This window comes from Mixophyes fleayi, chromosome 12, assembly GCF_038048845.1.
Source record: "Mixophyes fleayi isolate aMixFle1 chromosome 12, aMixFle1.hap1, whole genome shotgun sequence".
NCBI lineage: Eukaryota > Metazoa > Chordata > Amphibia > Anura > Limnodynastidae > Mixophyes > Mixophyes fleayi.
The window spans coordinates 34550172-34569684 of record NC_134413.1 but is presented as its reverse complement, the minus strand read 5'-3'; the positions used below and the strand labels follow the sequence as shown (position 1 = coordinate 34569684).

The 19513-nt window shown below is 38.3% G+C and overlaps 1 protein-coding gene across 3 annotated transcripts in view; it reads left to right on the top strand.

Moving 5' to 3' along the window:
* Positions 1 to 19513, top strand: part of ACTN1 (actinin alpha 1) — a 95995-nt gene that overhangs the window by 56102 nt on the left and 20380 nt on the right. For all 3 annotated transcript variants that reach the window (XM_075192180.1, XM_075192179.1, XM_075192178.1), the window contains exons 9-13: positions 9868 to 9960; positions 10564 to 10794; positions 13002 to 13149; positions 14540 to 14690; positions 17306 to 17414. In XM_075192180.1, coding sequence (XP_075048281.1) covers positions 9868 to 9960; positions 10564 to 10794; positions 13002 to 13149; positions 14540 to 14690; positions 17306 to 17414 — 732 coding nt within the window. The remainder of the gene's footprint in view (positions 1 to 9867; positions 9961 to 10563; positions 10795 to 13001; positions 13150 to 14539; positions 14691 to 17305; positions 17415 to 19513) is intronic.

Genomic DNA, 19513 nt, shown 5'->3' with positions numbered 1-19513 from the left:
GCGCTGTCTAAGAAGCGTGGGCACCAGATAAGACAGTTATCCACTGCAGAATTCTCCACACAGCAGTGCCTAGAGAATTGTGAATTTGTTTGCCAGCAACTTTTGACGTTAAACCTTAACCCTAAGCACCGATAAGCAAAATAAAGTAATGTTTATTTTATTGTTAGCAAACCTAAATGTTTGTAGCTCATTAGATGTATAATATATGGATTTTTTTTTATTTTTTTTACATTTAGGGGCAGATTTAATTCAGAAAATACCTGCGCGAGGTGCCTCCGGAACAGCCGTGAGACAATTCGCGTAGATATTTTACGACAGAAGTAACTCTTGATTTCTGCTTGTGCCCCGTAGAGCAAAAATCTGCGTTACTTTTTACCATTCTGAGGAACATCACGGCCAACTAAGGGGGGTATTCAATTGTTTCTTTTAACGCGCTAAAACAAAAAAACGAGCGCTCGAAAAAAACTTCATATTATACGGTAATTTTGCGCGCGTAAACAGTTAATACGGTACTTACTCGCTGCCAGCGGGCTGAATTTCAGCTCGCTGCTCAGGGAGCTGCGAGATGAAATTTAGCGAGTAATTACCGTATTAACGGTAATATTTTTAGAGCGCTCGTTTTTTTTTGTTTTAGCGCGTTAAAAGAAACAATTGAATACCCCCCTTGGAGTTTTTCAGCTCAGCATCCTCTCCAAATACTTACATGTGATATACACTCACACAGTTTTTAATGTTGTTGTTTCTACCATCCTAGAAGGTTCTTGTAGCAATATGTATTTATTAAGGCTTATGCCATTCATGTGACTGCAGATATATTTAGATTTTGTAAGTACTTTAGTAATAACAAAGATGTCTTTCAAACTGTATCTATTTCTCTCTCAAGCATGAAAGCATTTGAAAATTGAAATTTGTCATGTGTGGTCACTGAACACTGTAGTCTTTAAGTTGACCCGTTGCCTACACACAGTGGAGGTAGTGATTTTGTGTTTTGTCCGCCTGTCTGTTTACTACTAATTAGTCCTACCACCGAGGAATAAAGTGTTGCATGCTGTAGTGATGTCACTTCTTAGTGAATTGATAGAATGAACAGTGGTTATGTCTTTAAAATAGCTACCTCCAATGTGTGCAAGCAATGTGTCCACTTTAAATATCAGTCTCCTAGACGTTCAGCTCTGATTATAATTCATATTTTTTATTGGATGGCCTTGATTTGTATTTGCATTTGCAGCCTATATCGTAGATGGAGTATATAGCATATTGGGCAGAAAGTGGTCTATTGTGCTGTGGAGTTTATACTACATTACCCATGTTCTACTTTTCAGCTAAGAGATTATAGCATACAGTTTTCTGTAAGGGCCTATCTATGTAATAATGATGTATGATTACATGCATTCATGCTCCCATTACACACTGTAATACATAGCAAATAGTTACTGTGTTACCAGTCGGTTTTCCATGCCCATTGAGATACGTCAATCATTATTTTCAGTCTCATTTGCTTATGTCGAACTCTAGTCTGGTTGTTCCTGGAATTTGTTTTATGGTCTTTTTGTTTTCTGCGTATATGTCATTGTCCTCTTTACATATGTACAATGGAACAATGGTGAATGTTGTATTGTATAAAATGGCACACACACAAAGGAAACTATAACCAAAATAGGTTATGAGTTATTAAAGACACAGCATACTAAAACGTACCTAGGGGTTTTTTTGTGCTTCGTACAGGAAATATATATATAGAGATATATTATATCAGACAAAGTTATGTTATCTCTTGTTATAGAATGCAAACAAATGTAGGGAGTTTTGTCTGCCACACTTTTGACTGCTCTGTCATATTTTCATAGCACTAGTTCAGGCCATGCCCAGAGGGACATTATAGCATAACCTCATGACATCAGTCATGCTCCTGTCACTAGGCCAGGCCCCAAACCTCTGTGTTGGGAGATGATTATCACACGCTAGGCTAGCCTAGGTTGTGTACTATTGAACACCATGAAGCTGTAAGATTCCCCTGTAAGATGGGAAGAGGGCATCAGCTGTGATAGTGCTGGAGCATTTTCCATGTGATGAGAACACCATTTTTTAATGTTTCCCATTATAAGAGTTTAAGTACACTATGCTTTACTTACTGGAGAAGTGGCATTCCATAAGACCCTTGTCACACAGCCATTAGGTTGATTGATGGTTTTGGCTGATGAAAAGAGGATTATGGTACAGTGACAAAAACAATGGCTCTATCCTAGCAGAGGTTTGCTTGAAAGAACCTTTGCAGACAGCAGATAAAATCCTTGAACATGACAATGTTTATGCGTGCATGATTCATTAGGCACAGTAAACAAAAAGGGACAATCAAAGCAAATGGAATTTATATCCTGTCTCCTCTTTTATTGACACCCTCTGCAATGCCTATGTTTCTGTAGGTACTTCACTAGTTTAAAAAAAAAAAAAAAAGCTTAAATTAATATGTTTGTGCCTTTCACATATTTGTGTTGTTCCTAACTTTACTGCCTTCAACCTCACTTTTTCCTTCTGCTCTTTTATCTCGTAATTGAATGCTAGCCCCAGGTTCTTATATTCAGTCTACAGGTTGTTATAACTATACCCACTTTAGACTAGTTTATGCTGGCTGCACACTCTGTAATATCGGGCAATAGGCCCAGTATTGCAACGTCTGTGGTCCTATCCCCCATAATCCAGTTAAAGCTATCTCGTTAAAATCAGACATGTTGGTAAATGCAGTCGGATGAGGGCTGCACATGACCTATGTTGGTATATTTGTGCAATTATTGCACTTGCAGGCCTCTGGTGCTGGAGGAGATCTGGTTACTTGACTCGAGCGCCTGAGCGGGCGGACTTGTCCAATTTGGCCACTTGCATGTGTGGCTGAAACTGACTGTAATCCTGGTGCTAGGCTCCTGCAGCAGAATGATAATGTGCAGCTGACATCACACATAGGTATACAGAGGGAGCAATAGGTGTGAACACCCTAATAAAAGGCACGTAACAAAATGCAGCAAAAAAAAAAGTCCCAGTACAGCAGAGGTGAGAAGACATAATGAACGTTTTATTTATTTTGAGGTTTTAAACACAATAGTAAAGTTTTTCTGCATGGACTTGACAGAAATAATGCATAAGCTTGCAGTTCTCCATCCACATTGACCTGTAGGGACCAGAGAAATGCACATTGCCTAATTAAACTAATTCATCTTACTTTGTGACAGTGTTTATGCAAAGTAAGACACCATACATATATTACACACAAATATATTCAGCTTGCATGAGAATTATAAAATAAATTATGGGATTTCCACCACAGCATATAATATATATATATATATATATATATATATATATATATATATATATATATATATATATATATATATATATATATATATATATATATATAATGTATATGTAAAACCTCTTTCTGGAGGTTATTTTACTCAATGGGTGAGGAGAAAATAGAAGAGAACAATGTTTTGGCTGCTCCTCTCTCTTTGTCAGTGTCCTGTTACACAGTAAGAATCTTCAGTTCTTCTGGTTATTCCTGCAGTGCATGCTGGGAGCCATTTTCTTTATTTTTGACCCTGCTCTCCCCATTTCATGTGACTGTTCTTACACTATGCTCTCTGCTTCTCTTTATACTTTCAAACCTTTTCTTTTCCTTTCCTGTACAGATATTATAGGGACGCTAAGGCCGGATATGAAGGCTTTAATGACCTATGTGTCATGTTATTACCACGCCTTCTCAGGTGCTCAGAAGGTGAGATATAACGCATAATAAAACTTCCTCTGCACAAATTTGCATCCTCAAAAAAAGACCTTATGTCGTGTCTCATTGAGCGAATGGCGAGGTGCACATGTGCACTCTACATCATTGTTCACTTGCCATTTAAGTGTTAAACCCTCTGTGTGTCACTCACCCGTTCATTGATGTATCCTTCAACCAAATAGTGTAACATAGAGACATCCACTGCCGCTGTTCTTGTATAGCAGAGGTAGACAGTCGGCGGCTCTCCATTTTCTGTATAGCTACTGTCCCAGCATGCCCTGTTTTTCCCACTGTTTAATTTTTGTGTATTCAACCTGTGTTGAAAAGCCTATATAATACAGAGCTGTTACCTAATCATTCTATTCACAGACCATTTCATAAAAATAATCCTGTCAGATCATGCTGGGACAAGTAGTTCTGCAACAGTCAAGGGTTAAGCCTGATCTATAGGATAAAAATGTGACTTGGCTTCAATTTGTGCAGCTGTGTTTATGGTACTATACCTCAGATATTCACTTACCCTGAGGTAAAAAGCACTGCTCTGACCAATTCCTTTGCTCCCTTTGTTGAAACCACTTTTGAAATAGAAGAAGAAAAAATTATTCCTGATAACAATGACCTGTGCTGAGTTACCTAGAACGTATAGTATTTTAGAGCAGTGGTCACCTCAACTGGCCATGAAGATGAACGGCTTTCCCTCGTCCTGATTTTAGATTAACGACACAGCTCAATATCCATAGCTAACCTATTGCAGAATAGATCCCTCAATCCCTCCCCAGCAAAGTGAAAATATAAAACCATATTCAAATGGATGTTTAATAGTATATTGTAAAGGGAAACTCCAGCTATTGCCCACCACTCCCCTCAAAACTAGCACATCTGTGGGTGTTCCATGTCATGCAGTTCTGGAGCACTCGTACCCACCAGCCCTGCAGAACTTCTTGTCCCCCACATCGCAGCTGGAGCAGTTCAAATTCATAGTTCTGTCTAGTCAGTGCCTGGGTCGGAAACCGATACAGCTCTGATTCAATACCCCCCTTCTCCTGGATGCGGGGTAAAAACTCCAGCAGTGCTGAGCGATACATTATTTTATTGCAGTCAAATTTGCAAACAAAATGTGAATTTTGTTGTTTTCAAAAAATATATATATTTTTGTAAATTTGTCTGAAGAAAATATTATTATTTATCTTTAGTTTTTAACCCTTACATTTAAATCACCATTTTTAATCCTGAATTTGGCAGCTTTTACAGAAAAGATTAAAAAACAAAACAGACAGTGATTATTCTTGCTAATATACACTTTTACACCTCTTAAAAAAAGTTGGTGGGAACCAGCTCAGTTTGTCTGCAGTGGGACTTTGTTAAGGATTGAGGAGGGGGCCTGACAGTTTAATTTATTTTATTATTCTTACTGGAGCTTTCCCATTCATTTCAGTGGTGTTTCTACATGTACCTCATTACATATCTGCATGCATCTTCTCATGCTGCTTTTCCATACTTTCATTGAATAGCCGTGTGTTTAAATTGATAGTTTCCAGGCAGCTGCAGGGACTTTGCTCTGTGTGGAGGAGGCAGAAGGCAACACACTTTTTTTTTTTTTTTTTCCACCCTTCTCTCACGCTAGCTCACAGTAACCGTATAATGTCTAGATAATGTGAAATGTGTGCGTTAGCCACCAGTGTATTCAGATAGTTTAGAAAATCAGTGTGTTGTAGTCTGTCTGCTATCATTCTTACACAGTTTGTATTCCTTGTTATGTCATAATGATGTTCCTGCATGTGTTACATTTTGTCCAGGAGAGATTTGTGCACAGAACACGTACTATAAATAATAAGGACTATATTACTGAACATGCATGTACGCCAATACATACGTGGAGCCTGAAAGTACCGCCAGTAGAGTATCTTAAAGTGGCTTCAGAATGTAATAACAGAATAGGATTGTTGGGTTTTTTCCCCCATATTTCTGGCTAATTAGATATTTTGTGGAAGATAAGGTTAGAGGAGAGGAAATTTCACAACCAGCAAAGGAAGGGGTTCTTTACAGTAAGGGCAGTCAAGATATGGAATTCATTGCCAGGGAAGGTTGTGATGGCAGATTCAATAGATATGTTTAAGAAAGGGTTAGACAAATTTTTAGCGGAAAGGTGTATCCAGGGATACGACCGTTAATTTAAAATAAAGGATAGTAGTGGATATAGGGTAAAAATTGGATTGCAATATTGAGTCTGGGGGGATTTTCAAAATTGAAACAGATGGGCGGTTGCCTACTCTGGATTAATTTCAAATATAAGTGCAGGATCGCAGGAGATCCAAAATAGGTTGAACTTGATGGACTGGTGTCTTTTTTTCAACCTCATCAACTATGTTACTATGTATAACCATGAGGGCATATGTGTTCTCCTGCTGTATGTAAAATAGTTATAAGAAGAAGAAGAAAGTATAATAATAGTGAGACAGAAACACGTATTCTTATTTCTGTAGAGAACAAAATGAGTGCTCTCACACATGATTCTATTTTCATGTTCTGGTTAGGTTTGTAAATGGCTGAAAGGTTACTAGAGGAACTAGCTATGACTAGTGACAGACTTGTTTTTGCTTATTTAATAAATAAAAATGCACATTTTCTAAACCGCTAATAGGCAGAATAGCAAATGCGCAGTTAATGGTCTAACCAACACACTGCAGTGTGACTCTGTTAGATCTCCCTCTGAGAGAAATGGCCATACATATGCAATGGATTCAGATATAGCTAGATCTAACTTTACATGGGTTTTTGCAGCAGATGGAAGCTTGATGAGCATTAATTAGCCTTCTGCGTTAACTCACAACAGAAATCTCTCAAGGCTATTGGGAGAAAAAGCCACAAGATAACTTTCTGCAGAACAGGAAGTTATGGCCATAGAGGGAAGTTTTTTCCCCCCATCCAGTGTATGCAGTTTTAAATTGAACATTTTTCTTATAACTAAAAATACTGTCAGGTGGTTGAGGCTAATACAGTAGAGCAATTTAAACATGCTTGGGATAGACATATGGATATCTTTACACAGAATAAAGGACCAAATAGGATTTGAGGTTACGGTAGGTTAAACAATGGGCAGACTAGATGGGCCATGCGGTTCTTATATGCCATCAAATTCTATGTTTCTAAGTGTGTGTGTAAATGTAATAAGTCAGTAATGTTGTCACGTGTGTAGTGTGTATATAAAGGGGTAGATTAAATTCCCCGCTCACAGAGCTGCGAGCATAAATCAGCGGAGAATTTACCATAGTAATGGTAATAATGCACAGCTATTATTGTAGTAACGGTAATTGTGCGTGGGCCGAGTGGATCTAAAGAACACGGGGAATTGAATCTACCCCAAAGTGACAGTGTCATCTGCATGCAATCATTTTGTGTGCTGAAACAGTATTGAGAATGCAGCCTATCAATGCACTAGGAACTGGTGACATTGCTGTGGGAGTTTGTGTGAAACAATATTTATGAGAATACAGCTTAGCGAATAGTTAGGCCAGCTCACAAAATGACTGTCTCCAGTAAGGGCTATTTCCAAATGTGCAGTCTTTTGTGACACCAATGGTTGCTTTTGCGCAACCATGACCAATTTTACAGGTAAGCACATAAATTTGCAGGTTAAGATGGTATGAAGAAGGGAGATGGGCGCATGGGTGCATGTAAGGTGTGGATTAGACGCTCAAGTACGACTAGTTTTGCACTCAAGTGGAAACGTAGTGCTCCACAGCGCCGTACACTAGGGAAAACGGTACATACATAAAACAGGGACATACAAGGTAGACAAACGCAGACATGAAAACAAAGGGTATGAAGGACCCTGCTCATCAGAGAGGTTACATTCTAAGTGGAAGAGGGCACAGATGAAACAAGAGGAACAAATGTAGCTCAGAGTGGAGATTGAGATAGTTGTGAGGGTGCATTCATGGGGATAGGGTCACCTCTAAAATAGAGATGAATTTTCAAAGAGCGTCTAAAGATTTGAAGACTGTGGGAAAGTCTGATTTGAGCGTGGGGAGCAGCACGGGAGAAGTCTTGTAGGCGGGAGTGAGAGGTGGTTACCAGAGACGAAACAAGGCGCAGGTCAGAGGTAGATCTAAAAGAGTGGGCGGGAGAGTATTTTGATATGAGATTTGAGATGTATGCAGGGGTAGTTGTTGAGGGCTTTGTAGGTAAGGGTGAGTAATTTGAATTTGATTCTGGAGGACACAGGGAGCCAGTAGGGATTTGAGAAGTGTTTTTTGCATTTGCAAAATTATGTGAATTTACAAATTTTATGTGAGAGGATTATTTAAATGAGCTAACAGAGGTGTATTTAGGGGTGTGTTCCCCATTTTTCGGATAAATGTACAGCCTCTTTGTCTCTGCGTAAAAGACTTGATTTCTCCGGCTAATGGGAGGTACAAAGCACACAACCTTCTCCCTGTACCTTCAGTGGGATGCATTTTGCACATTGAAATTGCACTTTTTAGAAAGAGCTTTTCTAGGTGCACTTTGACCACTGTAATACATACATGCCCACTCTTTTTTGCTGTAGTGAGGCAAAGTGCGACTGAGGGGCTGGCGCTGCGAGTCATGTTATTGTGGCAATTGGCCGCAAATTGCGTCATGGAAGTCCCCATCCTGCCCACTCCACTAGCAAGTGAGCAGGATGCGGGAGAATGGGCGCTCTCCTGGGAGTCTCCTGGAAATTCCGGGACAGTTGGCGAATATGATGTAATAAGATTTTTCAAATTTAATACCTAAATGATAGCCAAGCTGAGCAGTATTTTAGGAGAAGCAGTGAAAAGTTGAAAATAATGAAGGTGGTGATCCTAAAGTGGAACTAGGTTGGACATTGTCGTGACATTTTAACTGTTACCACTATGCCTGTTTTCTAGAATAGCCACAAACTCGAAAAATGTACACGCAGAAGACTATAAAGGGCAGTCATCTTAAAATATAATTAGCTGTATTTGTGCAAATAACTTTAAAAATTACCCTTATTGTGTGTCGATGACAAAATACGCTATAGACTATTTTTCTGTGAAACTTGGAGAAAGAATATACTGGGAAAGAACCATGTTTTAATTAAAAAAGTAAATGTACAGACATGTACAAAGTTACAACATTTATGTTCATGTAGGTGAAATGATCATTGCCGTATCATCCAGGATATCTTGCAATAGTTTTCATAGCAAAACATGGTTAGGAAAATGAATGGTATTATTAATCATCGTTCAGTTATTCAAATAGAATGACTTTTCCTGATAAAGCTTACATACCTTTTCTCATGCTGCTTACAGGCTGTTGGTCATCTCTGTACTTCTCTAACTACTTCTGAGTGTTAAAGGTATAGGATCAGTCCCTGCAGATTTGTGTATCCTAATTGTTGTCTAACTTTGCATGGGTTTGGAAAATACTTATACAGAAAAAGTTGAGTGATTTATAATAATAAAATAGTAACCTTTATTATTAAACACCTCCAGTGTGTTTTGGCGATTTCTAACTGGTTTGCTATGTTTCGGTTGAATTGGAATAACACTTTTGCCTGTCCTAATTTCCTAATTTTGTGAGCATTCTATTAGAAGGAGTGTAGATGTCAGGCTGAAGAATCACACTGTTTAATATAAGAAAATGATGCATATTATTGCCCTAGACCACTGTATGCTTAATCAAAATATTTAGTAGGATTTTCAAACCTGTGCTTCCCTTTTCACACATTTAATATGGCCAAGTCTGAAATTATTTTCAGCCTATACCAGCTGCCTTGAGATCTGTAAAACAATGTAAGTTTCCTGTAGCATTAAAATTAATTGCATGGAAGTTGGAATGCAAGCTCCAATGGAGCATAGACTGATGTCAATGATTATATTCTCAGTACAGCGCTGCATAATATGATAGGCGCTATATAAATACCCAATAATAGCATAAAAAGCATTGTTTTCGTCTGAGATTGTCATGCTTACCTTTATTAATAATAACTAAATTAAAGCTTTATGGCTTGAAAATTGCTAGAAAGTGTGGAATCTGGAACAAGGTCTGCTGTGAGATCGTCATTCATATATAACCTATTTGTTTCCCCCTCTCCCATGCAGGCGGAGACTGCAGCCAATCGGATCTGCAAAGTTCTAGCTGTCAATCAGGAGAATGAGCAACTTATGGAAGACTATGAAAAACTGGCGAGTGATGTACGTGTAGCAACAAAAGACAGAAAAAGGTTAACTCTTTTAGTGTCAGAGGGCTTGGCTGAATACTGTAACCCCGTAACCTATTGCTAGTGTATTGAACTCTCTTGTAATGCTAAAAAGGGGACCTGTACTTAGGTTATTGAGAGATTTCACATGTCAATAAATCGCCAACTCCCGAACGTAAAATAATACATCAGAATTATACCATTCCGTACAAATCTTTCTGTATGATATTATAATACATTTTTACATTTTAAGTTTGGTTAATTTAAAATAATATAAATTATATTTAATTTGAGAATTCATAGGACAATTTGACTACCCCCCCCCCCCAAATGTGGGAAGTTTAAAAGCAGAAATGAGATAACTTAAGTAACACGTTACATAATAGCGAACAGAGCAGTGTCCCTATAACAATACAAACAATATTAAAATATCACATAGGACTTTTGTATCTACTAAGCGGTAAGTAATAGATATTTTTCTGCCGGCTTTTTAAAAAAGGACGATCGATATTGGCTGATGTAAACAAATGCATTTCATGCCATTTAAAAACAGATCTGTATAATAGTTGATATCTGATTTGTGTTTGTGTTCTGCTAGCTGTTAGAATGGATCCGACGGACTATCCCCTGGCTAGAGAACCGCGCACCGGAGAACACTATGCAAGCCATGCAGCAAAAGCTGGAGGACTTCAGAGACTATAGGCGTCTACACAAGCCCCCTAAGGTCCAAGAGAAGTGTCAACTAGAAATCAACTTTAATACTCTTCAAACTAAACTAAGACTTAGCAACCGGCCAGCATTCATGCCATCCGAGGGGAAGATGGTCTCGGTAAGCATGGACATGTTAAGGAATTTCGTTAAATAAAAAGAATGTAGATAATCTTGTGTTACATACACATACGTGAGGGTATAATGTGTCTGGCAACTTGTGGCTCTTTTTCTGTTACCATTGAGTGTCTCCTAATAATATTGGATAATAGCGTGAAGTGAAAATCTAAATTAAGGGGCAGATTTAATTCAGAGTGAGGAGCAGCCAGACATCACCGCGATGTCCGGCTGCGCAAGTTTCCGCTTTTTGTGGTAAAGAATCCCCATGACCTTTATAGGGAGCGAGGAAAAATGAGTACGGATTTCTTCCAAATATCGCCTTGGTGCGTCTCCGCGGACTGAGACACATCGCACTGAATTGACTCTTCCCCCTAAGATTTATAGGTAACTTCAATATGATAAAAATAGTTTGGAGAAAATTGTTACTGAAAAAATATAAGAATAATTATATTCGTTTATTATAAAATATTTATATTTGCACTGGATTGCTCTGTACAACTGTTTTTATGGTATATACTTGCAAAAATATTGTTATAGGTACTGCAACTAATCAGTATAACATAGTATGCAGAACACATTTTGCATGCAGAGACAGACATCAGGTAGTTCCTCTGCAGGCGGTAGCATGTTATAGCTCAGTCGCTATATTCAAAGTGTCCTCTTTACTAATTCACTGTGTGTCTAGTGTAAACAAATGGCAAGGAATAAACATTCTGGAAGCTGTCCTCACTGTGCTATATACATTAAATCTGCTCGTATATTACTAGAACATTCCTTCTCAATGGAAAGCCCATATTTAGTCTAACAATCCTTCTGCTTTCCCTTTTACAAGACTAGTTCCCCCTCTGTTTCCTCCTCTTCCAGGCAGTAATTGTAATTCTATGGGCATCTATTTCAGTGTTGGTAGTGAACTTCCAACTTGTAAGAAATGTTTAGATATGGGCTTGTCGGCTTAATTTGTGTTCAAGGCAGTCCTGATTAATGACCTGTGGTTAACCATCCTAAGCGACAAGGAATTTGACTGGTTTTACCAACAGTGTATAATCTGCAAGAGCATGTAATATCTTCTGCTATACATGCTAATCTATGTTTATGGGTACATCTTTCCCATATGCCGATGTTAGGATCTGTCATCATATGTCTGCATGGAACACCGTTCGGACATTTAGAACATCCAGGTTTTAAATTGGCAATCCCACTCTATTGAGAATGTGGCTCTTGGATGCCAGTTTTCACTTCTATATCTTAGTGATTTCCCTTTTATATAAGTCATCACTGGTAACTGGGAGTTGCAAACAGTGGTTTTAGATCACTTATATGTATTAAGCATTTTTTATATTCTTCATATGATTACTATCAACAGTGTAGTTTGTGGGGCAAAACATTTTTGACTTGTTATTCGTTTTAGGTTGAAGAGGTCTGCTTGTGTAACTTCTACTCTTATATACATAGGCTTATCGATCAATTGCTTTTTCTAGCCCAGCTGTAGGACTCTATTTTCAACATCATCCAGATGTTGTGCTGCAGTGGCTGGATTAGTATGCAGGATATTGTGTAGAAATTGGGCGTAAGAAATACCTCCGACTATCAGGGGGTGGGAGCTATCGGCCTTTAGAACTACATTTAGTGGATTTGTGACAGATTTTACTGTCTACCCCGTCATGGTTTTGAAGATACATAAATCAAGAATACTGATTGATAGTCAGGTACCAGAGTCAATTTGATTGTGGATGTTAAGGCTTTGAATTTATTTACAAAAGATACCAACTGTCATCTGTCCAAATCAAATGTCATCGAAGTAGAAAAGGTAGGTATTGTATGAAATTTGGCACGCTCAAACATGTACATGTAGAGATTGGCGAATGTTTGTGCCATAGTTCACCTCCTGTCGATCCTGCAATCTGTAAAAAGGAATGTGTTTTAAAATCTGAAATAATTGCGCAAGTTCTGGGTAGAAAATTAAAGGAAAGTTAATTATGTCTGTTCGCTATACGATGTTGGCACACTGACCTGATCCTTTCATGAATTCAGATGAAACGTTACTATTTATCTGCCTGTTTAGAGATCATTCTAACTATTTGTTCCTGAAATGCTTCCTATCCACTTATTTTTTCTTTTGCAGCGCCTGCTACTTGCTGGCTGCCCTTAGTTCAGGGACATTGTTCTGTAGCTACAAGATTGATAGTGTCTCTCAATTGCCTTACCCAGGATATAAACAAAGCATGGGGAGGCCTGGAGGGAGCAGAGAAGGGCTATGAGGAGTGGCTGCTGAATGAGATCCGGAGGTTGGAAAGACTAGACCACTTGGCTGAAAAGTTTCGTCAAAAAGCTTCTATTCATGAAGCCTGGACTGATGGTAATATGATCACACACATGCTCTGCCAGGGCTGTCCTGCCACTAGTTCTCAGTGCTCTGGATTCACTTAGTTTCAACGTTTGGATGAGATGGTGAAACAACAATACCACATAGGAGTATATAACCTGACATTCTAGTAAACTGTTGGAAAAACACATCTGAAAATTGTGCTGACATGTAGACAAACTAGTGTAAGGTAGATATGTTGGCTGACTATGAATTCTGTATTGAGGTCATTTGGGTTATGTCCTGTTTTATTTATATCAAAAAGGATTAATGCACTTAATTTCTTTTTTGTCCCTTGATCACAATAGTTCATAAAGCATCTATTTCTAGCTTATAAATCCAAGTAATATAACAATGATAATGGCCTGCTTGACTCTTGCCATTCTTTGTAAGTTGACTTAAAAAAAATAAGTTTTCTCTGCCCATTACTGAAAAGGAGACTCTTCAGTCTTTGTTGTGTATAGAATTCCCTTTAAATTAAATTGATGCCAAGATAGTATGCTGGTTTTTTAATTTATGTTTATTTTAAAGAGTGATAACACCAAGTAATGCAACATTATAGTTTGTTGTTTTCCCTGTATGCTAATCAATCAGATCTTTGTCCAGTTTAACGGACCAAATTAGAGCACTCCAGGCACTTGGGCCACATTACATGATGGCCTTTTTAGAGCCATCCGCCATTGACAGCATCAACTGACAGATCATAGTCCTGATTGGTGGACTAGATTTTGTGGCCGGTCCAATGCACAGCTTGTCGCTTTTGATCAGGTGATGATCAGGATTGCTGGTTGTTTTGTCCCTATGGGAGTAGCTTTAGGGGTATATTTACTAATCTGTGGGTTTGAAAAAGTGGAGATGTTGCCTAAAGCAACCAATCAGATTCTGGTAATCATTTCTTTAGTGTATTCTACAAAATGACAGGTAGAATGTGATTGGTTGCTATAGGCAATATGTCCACTTTTTCAAACCTGCAGTTTAATATATATACCTCTTAGGCTAAACTTTTACTCACTTAATACCTGCATCTGAACTGCGTTGTTCTTGCAGCTAATCCTTATATGTATTTTATTATTTTAAATTGGATGTAAACATACTTTTTATACAGGCAATGTGAGTTATTTACTAGCAAACTGAAAATGTGCAACAACCAATAATCAATCGACTTTCATGGATATAATGGAAATTAGACATTTAAAAGCCAATGACTGATTTATTACTTTGCGTCATTAAACATTTGCACTCTTAGTAAAAGACCCAAATAATATGTTTTATTTTTTTGTGGTATTGGTGTTTGTTACACAGTAGTTGGGTTGTTGTAATTAGATATTGGTGAAATATGCTCGCTCTCATTGTTTTCTTCCTGTATACTTCCCTTCCTCACCAGGGAAAGAGAGCATGCTGCAGAAGAAGGACTATGAAACGGCAAGTCTGTCCGAGATTAAGGCTTTGCTGAAGAAACACGAGGCCTTTGAAAGTGATTTGGCTGCTCATCAGGACCGGGTAGAACAGATTGCAGCCATTGCCCAGGAACTGAAGTATGTCTGACACAAGCTCTATTATTATGTCTTTTTTTTTTTTTGGAGATTTTTAGAAAGGTCTCCATCAGGTAAAACTAAAACCATAGACTAGAAAGAAAAACCACAGCTGCCCTATCCTGGAACAATACAAGCCTTCTATTAAGTGCACATTACAGCAGACGCCTAAGTAAAAAAATGGCAAGTACCCCACTACCCTCACCACCCACATAGGGCTGCAGACCATGGTTGGAGCAGAGACTGGGTGAGATTATAAATTTTGATAACTACTGTGCACTATCTATTGTTGACAATAGAGATTGGACAAACCATTTTGGCACTACAGCAAAGCATCAGCACATACTAGTAGACCAGACTCGGGATGCATTATAACAATGGAAGATAACAAAGTGCTTTCCTTTACAACCAGACAGCCTGCAGCCTAGAATGTTACCTTCTCTGCCTGGCCTGGCCTGCACTGTAGCTTACAGACCGTCTTAGCACAGGATCCTTATATGCTGTAAAGTTCCTCTTTGTCATTGCTACCAGCTGAGACAACAATGGAATGGTGAAGCATGTTCATCATCAACATTTTCATCATCAACATTTATTTATATAACGCCAGCAAATTCCGTAGCGCTTTACAATTGGGAACAAACACTGATAAGACAATACTGGATAATACATACAGACAGAGAGGTAATATCTCATTGTTGATTGTTACAACAATCTTTACATTTCGAATGATGATCCCGCCTAATTTACTACCAAATACGTGGGTCAAAGTTTACAGCTTGACTTAACTGTTACCAGCACCAGAGAATTGTTGGTAGAGGCCTTTGTTCAACCAAAGAATAAGATAGTACAGAGATTTAAGCAAATTTGTGCCTAATCAAATCCAACAGCTGCCATGTGTTATGAAACAAAACTGCTTTAACTGCTTGGTAACCACCTGCAGTAGATTCCCAGTCAGATTCCGAGTTGATCGCTGTATGACTCCCGTGTGCAACACCCTAATTGAAACTGAGTTCTTACTGAAAGCTGAAGGGTACCATGAGGGCGCAGGGATAATTATTTAGTTCTTGCCCCTCTGATCGGCAGCGAACTGTGTGCAAAGTGAATGCAGTGTGCCGAATGCTACAGTGCAAAGCATATTGATGGTTGAGTGAATGTCGAGTAAAGTGATGGGAATTTCTGCCATTAAAATTATTAGACTCAGTGTTAACCAAATCTAATAGCACCAGATGTAATAATGTTTGGGTGCAGGATAGAAATAGTAAACTCTCTCCTGTATGGAGTCCACCCAAAGAGTAAAAACAAACTTTACAAGTAATTAAATAAAAAATACTTTCTTGCTTCCCTAACCCTCTTCCATGCAAGACTCGTGTGTATTCTGTAAAGCAGGCCTGTCCAACCTGCGGCCCTCCAGGTGTTGTGAAACTACAAGCCCCAGCATGCTTTGCTGGTAGACAACCAGTTGATAGCTGGAAGGGCATGCTGGGACTTGTAGTTTCACAACATCTGGAGGGCCGCAGGTTGGACAGGCCTGCTATAAAGTGTAATACACCTGTACAATCAACTGTCATATTCCTGGACCCTTTAACTATCTTAGAACATGTATAAAGTACTGTTTTTTGGAATCGCTATATTCAGAAGAACTAGATGACTACATTTTGGTGTAAGTTTTGAGTTGCACTATGTTCTTTATTTTATAATGTTCAGTTATTGTAGTTTATGTATAAAAGGTACATAAAACAAAAATTGTCCCAGGCACTTATGTAGATGAGACCTACATTTATTAAGCCATATCTGTTCCAAATATGGCTGCTTCCCTAAACTATATGCGGATCTGTGCTGCAAAGGGAAGTAGCCAGGAACTGTATACCTGGCAGCTAGATATTATTATGTACAAGAATGGAGTATCTGTTAAGAGCTACATATGCTTATTAAATAAATAGTTCAGAACTTATCTAGTTTGTACATCTAAAATACACTACAAAGTATATACATAACTTGGGGTAGTTGGAGAAAGATTAATCCACTAGAAAGGTTGGTAAACTGCTGAATGGTTTCGAAGTTCAAAAAGGTACCTGTGACGTTTTATATTGATACAATTTTATAGGTCAGCACGTTACTTAATGGCTGGAACAAGATTTCTGTACATATGCTGTGTATGTAAATATGCAGAGAAGTGTATTTGTTAAACACATTTGAGAACATATATAAAAACTAGTGTAGAAGATAAAGTTGCTGTAACCCATAACAATTAAGAAGACTTTCTATACTAGACTAGAAAAACAGAATGTGATTGTTTACTATGGGCCATAGGTTTATTTTCTGTGCACTAGTTGTCATACATGCCCCTGAACCTGTTATTGAAGAAGGATAATGCAAGACTAATAATAAATGTAAAAACTATGCATAGATTTGGATATATAGGCTGCACAATTTTTGTTCTTGCCTCATAGCATTCTTTGATGAAAAGTATCTGAATGGAAAAGTCAATAAACCATCCTAGTGATTTATGTAGATTGACAGCTTCCTTGTAATAGGACTGGTGCGGTTTATTGAGGCCATATGTGACATTACAGAATCTCAGTGCTCACTGGACCTCTCCTTTCTGTGTCTCCATGTAGTGAGCTGGATTACTATGACTCTCCCAGTGTGAATGCCAGGTGCCAAAGAATCTGTGAGCAGTGGGATAATCTTGGTGCCCTCACCCAGAAGCGTAGAGAGGCTTTGGAGGTATGAAATCGCTCTCTTGCTAATGGTCGGGCCAGTTTCCAGGCTGCAAGGCAGTGCAGTAAATTAATCTGTTTTATTTTAGAACAAAATAATCCTGTTGTAATGTTGCAATATTTGTAAATAATAAGGCATATATTTAATCCATCTTTTGATTTGTACAAATACCAAATAATTCTGACAAATACAAAACTGAATTGGAACCCTAATTAGCATATGAAAATAACACACTACAATTGCAGTAAACTTTGGATTCATACTGTATTTGAATCTTGCTAAAAGTCTTTAGAATTGAGAAAAGTACAAAAAAGCCCTGAATTCTGAGCCTCCCTAGTGTATATCTGTATACATTACCTACATTAAGGCAAATCTAAAGTAGATGTAAAGAGCTAACTTTTCCAGTTCTTCTTTTGCACAGAATACATTTTTGGCACCTACATGATTGATGGTTTGATAGAAAGTTTAGACAAGTCTGTGGTTTAGCAACAACGTGTGTGTGCAGAGCAAACACATGATCACCACATACAGCCACATGCTCGCCACTGTTAAACATATACTCCCTGTATATAGCTCTATGCACTACATTACAGCCTCATGCCCAACACAGACCTGTGCTGTTGATAAGGCTGTGATGATGGGTATAACAGCCTCACACATTTACCACAGGCCTTTGCCCAGATTAACAACCTTATGCCCATTACATCCTTGTGCCCACCATATGGTCGGGATCATTAACCACTGGCAACAATAAGTATCCTTGTACCAACATCGGCAGCCTCATTCCTTACATTATAGTCCTGTGCCTGAAGAGTTTTATGCCCAGCTCATATAGCACTGCAAATATTACCATACACACGGCAGCCATAGATGAAATCTGAGACAACAACTTGCATCAAATAATTGTATCAGGTACATAAAATACTACTTCTCTAAGGCCTGAAACATGTGGTATCCTGTGTACACGGTAATACATTTATTTGACACTAGTTTTCTCCTTGAAATTTCTTCTATTTATGTTTACTTGCTTGATAATTATGTCCATTTCAGAGCTGAGATGCCAGCACCTCTCTTGTTTATAGCGAGTTTAAGCATTGCCCATTCATTCACACTCATACCCACTATCTAGAGCTTTAGACCCCTGCCCACAAAAACAGCTCTTTATCTCCCTCCTTTACCCCTCATGATCTTTATCCCTCCCTTTCTGGTGATTAGTGCTCGTTACATTAGATGCTCCATCTGTAGACTCCTAGAACATAATAATCTGTTGCTCGCCACATCCATGTGCTGGGCTGTAATCATGTTACTACTCATCCCATTAAGATTGTATCTCTGGATAATTCACCGCAATCTGATACATTACACACTCCCTTCTTATGGACATTATGAGGCATTTAAGGATTGAGATTGTAGCATAAGCAGATAAGTGGATATATAAGTTTGTTTGCAAAATGCAGTAACCATATTTGATGACTCGCAAACATACAGAATTGAAATGAACACCTAGATATTATGCTGTATAAGTACACATGGAAGCCGACTCACCTGCAAGGGAAACTGTATTGTATAGCTGTGTTTATTTAGCCTTTTGTCCCTTATATCGGGTTTGTGTTGACTCTATATAGAGCTTTCATTATTTTGTGAGGATGGTAAATTTGTCTTGAGACTTTATTAATGACTGCAGTTGTTCACTGGTGGACAGGTTGGATTTCAGTTTTACTTCATTCAGAATGGTCCTTACCTTTGTTTTATAGTGAGATTTATTTTCAATTGACAGATCACCCATTTAGTTCTTGGCAAGGCCATTTATCAAAGTAAATACCGTGCAGGTGGTAAAGTTTTCTTGTTGCGTAAGGCTTATACAGAGAAGCATCATTTAAACATGTTTATCCTGTATCCTAGTAAAAATGTGTGAATACAGATGCAGTTTTGGCCCATTTTTCATTTGACATTAGTGGTTGGAAAATTGCTGTCCCACATCCGTGTACACTCACTTTAAAGGGATGCAGGCTTAATGTATTTAAATTATACTCTTCGCCATAAGTCCTTATAGTGACATCTACGATTTTACCCGCAGGATTGGACATCCATTGGTATCCAGCTAT